Source organism: Solenopsis invicta, chromosome 5 (genome assembly GCF_016802725.1).
Source record: "Solenopsis invicta isolate M01_SB chromosome 5, UNIL_Sinv_3.0, whole genome shotgun sequence".
Classification (NCBI taxonomy): Eukaryota; Metazoa; Arthropoda; class Insecta; order Hymenoptera; family Formicidae; genus Solenopsis; species Solenopsis invicta.
In genome coordinates, this window is record NC_052668.1 from 7,079,611 (window position 1) to 7,086,545 (window position 6,935).

The following is a 6,935-nucleotide window of genomic DNA, read 5'->3' on the forward strand; positions in this document are numbered from 1 at the left end:
GATGCAGATGCATACATTAATAGAAAGGGCTATTACTCTATATAATTACAAGTATAATATGTAAAATTCTCAACACATACTCACTATATATATATATATATATATATATATATATATATATATATAATTATTATTATCTTTTTATAATAAATGCTTAATCAATTAATTAATTTCTATAATATATCTTTAATAATCTTAGTAAATCAAGGAATATGTCCAGTTTATAATGTTAAAAATATCTTTAAGAACTTAGTCAAAATATATACTGATATTTTTAACTTTGTAAACCGGGCGTTTTCTGGATTTACTGAGATTATTAAAGATACATTATAAAAACTAATTATAGAAGCATTTGTTGTAAAAGGATAATATTTAATTTATTTATTAAACATTGTGGGTCAACAATCAAGGTTTTTAGTTATAATTTTGTGTTCTTAAAATTTATAATTATTTTTTTTCCAGGTGATATGTGACCACGAATTAAAATTTACTCATGTCTATGCAGGACAGGTAGGGTCAGTGCATGATATGAGAGTTTTTAGATTGTCAGGGTTTGAAAACTTATGTACTGACCAATATTTTCCTGAAAACAGTCATCTACTGGGTGACGCTGCATATGGCATTCAAAAATATGTAATAGTTCCATTTAAAGACAATGGACACTTAACAAATGCCCAAATTACATACAACATACATTTATCTCAAGCAAGAATGATGATTGAAAGAGCAATAGGTTTATTAAAAGGAAGATTTAGGAGTCTTCTAGATAAGTTGCCCATGACAAGAACCGATTTAATTCCAAAATATATTGTTGCATGTTGCATTCTGCATAATATCTGTTTAAACCGAAACGATTTCCTGGATATACCTGTTATTGTGCAACAAAATGAATTTGCACAAAATGTTAATAATGGGCCAGTATTGCAAGGTTTGCGACAGGAAGGTATAGAAAAACGTAATGCAATTATATATTATTTACAAAATAAAAACTTTAATTTGTAATAAAGTTATTTGTCTTATTAGTATAAGTATAATTTAGTAACAAGTAAAAGTATCGACAAATAAATGTAGTTCTGACATATTAACAAAGTTTCGTTTCCTCCTTCAACTATTTGTTCTTAAAGTAAAAGAAAAAAATGTAACCTTAAAATAAATAAATATAGTATAAAGTTTTATACCGAAAAATTACTATACTTTTTAATTATTTTTTACCCATAAGAGTTCAGAAATTCATCTTAATGGAATACAATAATAAAAGTAATAAGACGGATAAGTGTAACACATAATATACCCAGATAGCAAAATGTCGGTATCATGCCGGCTTAGTGCACTCCTGTCTGCGGCATGGTATGTCGGCATATTTGCAACAATTGAGTCGCCATATGAAGCGCATGTGAGCAACACGCTCTGCTGACATATTTCGACATGACTTGCCGTCATAATACTGACAAGTTTTGTTGGATTTATGTATATAGTAATAACGATAGGAAAGAAACATACAAATATATATTGATTGACAAACAATATATTTATTAAAATATATAGACAATTCCGCTTGTTTTTGCGCAATATTTGTACTATCAAAGTGGTGTCTCTCAACTAAGCCGCGCAAAAACTTTCAGGTTTACAACAGTGTTTTTAAAACCAGACAAGTCACACTCGATGCCTTCAAGCTTCTTCAATAGAGATTGCACAGAATCTTCGTCTTTGTTATGATCAGATGATGTCAGTTGCGAATGTTTTTCTCTAATCCACTGCTCAGTTTCAGCGGCTTCGGCATAAAACTATAAAACATAAATTTTATTTTTGAGTACCTGTATAAAAAAATAAAATTATTAAATTTATATTATTAAAAATCACAATTAAAATTATATTATTAAATCACTAAGATTATTTACGTTACTTATATATAACAATTAGAACTTAGTAAAAAAGTGATTATAATTAATTTTATATCAGTAAAAGTACAATTTAATTTCTTATCATTTGTGTTTCTACAGCGTCAAGTAATCTCAGCTTCCTGACACTTGCCAGATCTCTGAGATGTGACAATTCCTCTTGCAACTTTTTAGTCAACTTTTCAATCTTATCGGCTGCAAAATGCTCACTTCTAATCATCACAGTCGCTCTGCTGACCAGTGAAGCTACTATGGGTTTTCTGGATAATAATTCCGCTTTCAAAGGGTGACGTTTTTTTATAATCACTGTACAGTGGCCAAGGAGCTGCCGAGATCATTACTTGCGACTAATGGCTCTTTTTCCAAAAGTCAGTGCAATTCATCTTTGACATCTCTCGCAAACTGATGCAGTAACTTTGCATCTTCCAAGTTGTATCTGCATCGGCTCCTAAAAATTGTGATATCTATTGATCGTAACCAATGCTCTTTTTTGAATCTCGTTGCTCAAGAAATGATTCGATTTCTGAAAGCTGGCGGCGGTGTCCTTGATAGATTCGCACGACTCATCGTAACCAAGCACGTCGTTCTTCAAATTGATGTCTCTTCAGCAAATTCGCCACGCTTGAAAGATCCTTACCATGATCCTCTGATTGCCACTGGTTTCGATCTCGTCCATCCACGTTTCGAATTCGTTCAAACTACGACCGAATAGCAAAGTTTGATACAAAGTCCCTAGATAACAAAATGCCTGCATAATGAGTGCACGGTGCGCGCACGTGTGCGTAATAATCGTCACAGTGTGCCTGCACAGCACCATGCAGATATGTCCGCATTTGAGGCTTATATCGCCCGCACGTGTGAATGCCGCACGCATACGGGCGACATGAATTTGATATGAGTGCACCAATTGAGATTCATGTCGTCTACACACGTGAGTGCCACACGCGTGCGAGCGATATGAATTTTATTTTATTGTTAAATTATAACATAATAAATAAAAATATTATAATTATACATATGGTTATCTTAAAAAATGTACACTAATTATATATATATATATATATATATATATATATATATATTTTATTATTGTTATTACGGTATATAACAAACATTATTATTATTATTATTAACGTGATATAACAAACTTTATCGCCATTAGCGCAACTTACAAGTATACGTTTCTTCCGAATATCTGACTGGCGAATCAAATGCTTCGTAGTCAAATGTTAGGTTAGGTTAGGTTAGATATTATGCTGAGGAGGATCCGTCGCCTGGGCCTGAAAGTGGCCCTGAGCAAGACGGAGGTGCTCTAGCTCGGGGGCCGAGGCGAGAGAGGCCCGGGCTACAGGAGCCTCCTCATCGAGGGTACACGGGTCGAGGTGAAGTCCCAGATAAAGTATCTGGGACTGATCCTCGACTCGAGGTGGGGCTTTCGGCCCAACTTTGAATAGATGGCCGACAGGTTGGGTTCCGCTATCTCTAGTTTTAGCAGGCTAATGCCCAACCTGCGCAGGCCATCAGAGAAGGTACGCCGCCTCTATATGGGGGTGGTGCGGTCAATCGCCATGTATGGGGCGCCCGTGTGGTGCGGGGCCCTGGTGGCCAATAATAATAATATAAGGTTGCTCCAAAGGGAGCAACGCAAGATGGCCATCAGGGTCTCGCGCGCGTACTGCACCATCTCCTGGGAGGCGGTGTGTTTGCTGGCGGGCTCGCCTCCGTGGGCCTACGTAGCATGCTCCCTGGCTGAAACGTATGAGTGGCGGACGGAGCGGGCCCGCGGGGGTGAGCCCGCCACGCCTGAAATGGTGAAGGCTCGACGGAGACAAGCCCGTCGAGAGGTCGTCGAGCACTGGCGAGAACGCCTGCCCCATGCAAGGGCAGGCTTGAGGGTGGTCGAGGCCGTTGGCCCGGTTCTAATGGAATGGGTGGGCAGGAGGCACGGGGGTCTCTCGTTCCACACGACGCAGGTGCTCTCCAGGCATGGCTGTTTCGGAGAGTACCTGCATGAGAAGGTCGGGCGGGAGGCCACCACCAAGTGCCATCACTGCCCAGAGGTGAGGGACACGGCGCAGCACACCTTGGAGGTGTGCCCTGCTTGGGCGAATGAGCGCCGTGCCCTCGCCGATAGAATAGGGGTCGGCCTCGACCTCCCTAATGTTGTGGGTCGGATGCTCGCCGACGACTGGGCGGCGGTGGCCTCCTTCTGCGACACTGTCATGTCGCAGAAGGAGGCAGCGGAGCGGGCACGGGAGGAAGATCCCGATGCGCCGCCGGAGAGGAGGCGAAGGAGGGGGGGAGGCGTAGAAGGTACCTGCAGCAACACCAGCTGCAGGGGCCTCCTCCTCCCCCTTAGACTGTCGTGGGTTGTAGATGGGTGTCAGGGAGGCACGGTGGAGAGGGGGGACCCTCACTGCGCCGGCTAGACCGGACGGAGGGCCCTACCCTCTCCACCGTTAAGGGAGGGACGGGGGTGGGAATAGGGCTGGCTCCGCCGCCTTCTTCCTGCTCCACCGGGGTTCGCTGGGGGGCCCTTCCGGTGGCGGCGGCATGCGCGTCGTCGCCGGGATGGCCAGCTGGTGCGGCTTAGGGCTCCCCCTACGGGGGTTTGAGCCGAGCCGAGAAGGAACGGTGGGAAGGGGGGACCCTCACAGCGCCGGCTAGACCGGACAGAGGGTCCTACCCTCCCCACCGTTGAGGAGGTACGCCTCGGGCGGGATCAGCGGCGGGGTAGTTGCCCGGCTGACCCGTCTCTCGGGGCTTGGGACGCGGGAGTGCGTACCTAGGGCCCTCTCCCAAGGGGGGCCCGACGCACTCCCGGCGTCCCGGTTCGGGCGGCTGGGGCTCGACTTCGGTCGAATTCTGGCCGCTAACTCCGGAGGGGGGTTCCTGCCCTCGGGCGGGGACCCGTTTGGGCTAGGACGGATCGCGGTGCATGCTTAGTTCGATCCCGTGATCCATCCCGAGCCCAGATGCCGGAAAAAGTTGGGTTTTAGTGAGTATGTCGGCTAGTGAGGTCGACGAGTCTCACATACCCCACGTTCCTGTCCCCACAGGACCGGGGACCCATAAAGGCGTTTCTCAACTATTAAAAAAAAAAAAAAAGGTTAGGTTAGATATCCTAACCTAAATAGTCGTCAACTTTAACGCTTGATATCTCGATTCGCGGGTCAGTCCGACACTTTTTTCTGCCAGATTCGTTCATTTCGTGCGAAAACGCGTCGAATGAACCTAAAAATCAGAGATGGTGGGAGTAATCTTAACATTTACCCGAACACACAATAATAAACATGTATCTACATACCTCCAAATGATTTAATTATCCCTCCAATCATTTTCTTCTTTTTCTTAATTGGTACGGACTCGTTCAACCTTCCACTCTGCAATATAGTTAACTTAACGAATTATAGGATTGCATGAGCAAAATCCTAAGCACAATCAATGTATGCATGTACACGCGGTCAACCAGTGAATGGAACTTTTTTTTCACAGTCACTGCGGTGCGTTCAGAATAAACATGCGCGCAAGTTTAAACTGAAAAACTGGATTATAATATTGCCTTACAATAAAATGGGATAAAATTTAAAAGTTACAAAAGGAAGCACAATTTTGTAAATTACATAATACGTAATATTTTTAAATTCATAATTAAAATTGAAAATACTTAAAATAGATAAATAAATAGATAATTAATTTAATATATTAAATAAAAAATTATATGTATTATGTGTATATAATATAAAACTATATTATATATAAATTATGTATGTTATATATAAATTTCATATTGAAAATTATTTAAAAATTATAGTAAAAGAGAAACTGTATTTGTCCTATAATTTCTGATTAATTAACAATAAAAATTACAAAAAAATCATGTATAAAATGTTTCCTATTATACTATAATATATATTTTTTATACGTTGTTATATTAATAAAAACATTTATATAAAATTGTAAAATGCATGACGATTTAATATTTTGGTCATTTTTTACTCCGTCACGTTGTGCAGGCAAAGTGATTACGTTGATGCATGCACGTGTGAGTATCACACGTGAGGGTGATATAAATTCTCACCATGAAAAATACACCATGATAAATATACAATTATACACAACGATAGAATATATAAAATATTCTTTTCGATCACTCATATATCTTCTCACGCATAACTTCATAATTCCACCTTCCATGCACGCACACGTGCCGCTATCACATTGATAGGGCAATATGACTGCGATGTTGCACGCATATGTGATATCACGCTGTGAGGGTGACGTGAGCCGTCACAAATTGTTATCAGGGTCTTTGCCCAAATGCAATGCACATTGAAACCCATTTTGCCATTATGATGACAAAGAATAGCGAATCATTCTAAAATGTATTCAATATTTCATCTATATTATTATCAGACATTGTTAATAAAAACGAGCTGTAAAAAAAATATTAATTATTAACTAATATGTTATAACTTAACACTTAATAAATTTTCTCATTAGCAAAGATAATCACCTGGCATTTTCTTGCATAACAGCACATGCACTGACATGCAATATTCATCTTAACCTCACCGCACGTTGATGACCGCGTACCAGTAAGCATGATTTTCACTAGTACGCGGTTAACCTAAAAAGATCTTGTCTCGATCGGTTGCACGCACCACGCACTTAACCCCGCACGTTAATGACTGCGTATCAGTGAGCGTGATTATTACTGGTACATACACGCAACCCAAAAAGACGTGTCTCGAGCGGTTGCTGGTGCCGGTTGCACACACCACGCACTTAACCTCACCGATCTCAATCGACTCGCCCATTACATCATGGACTCGTCCACGCCACCCAGCCAATCGGCATCACAGAAAGCAAAAATGCGACCGCGAAAACGCACTTCACGGATTTTCATTAACTTTTTTATTTGGGATATTTATCAAAACAAAGAAATATAAATATTAATGTACTTTAGCGTTGTCTTTTATCTATTAATAGCAAATTTCTTGAAACACATATGCTTATCATTTTTCTGCACATGAT

At 40.7% G+C, this 6,935-nt stretch overlaps 1 protein-coding gene across 1 annotated transcript; it reads left to right on the forward strand.

Annotated features, from left to right (window-relative positions):
• The first annotated feature begins 210 nt into the window (after window positions 1–210).
• Window positions 211–1,081, forward strand: LOC120357962 (protein ANTAGONIST OF LIKE HETEROCHROMATIN PROTEIN 1-like). The gene has a single exon (XM_039450103.1). It carries the CDS (start codon window positions 529–531, stop codon window positions 1,000–1,002), a length of 474 nt encoding a protein of 157 aa, XP_039306037.1. The 5' UTR covers window positions 211–528; the 3' UTR covers window positions 1,003–1,081.
• The last annotated feature ends 5,854 nt before the right edge of the window (window positions 1,082–6,935 follow it).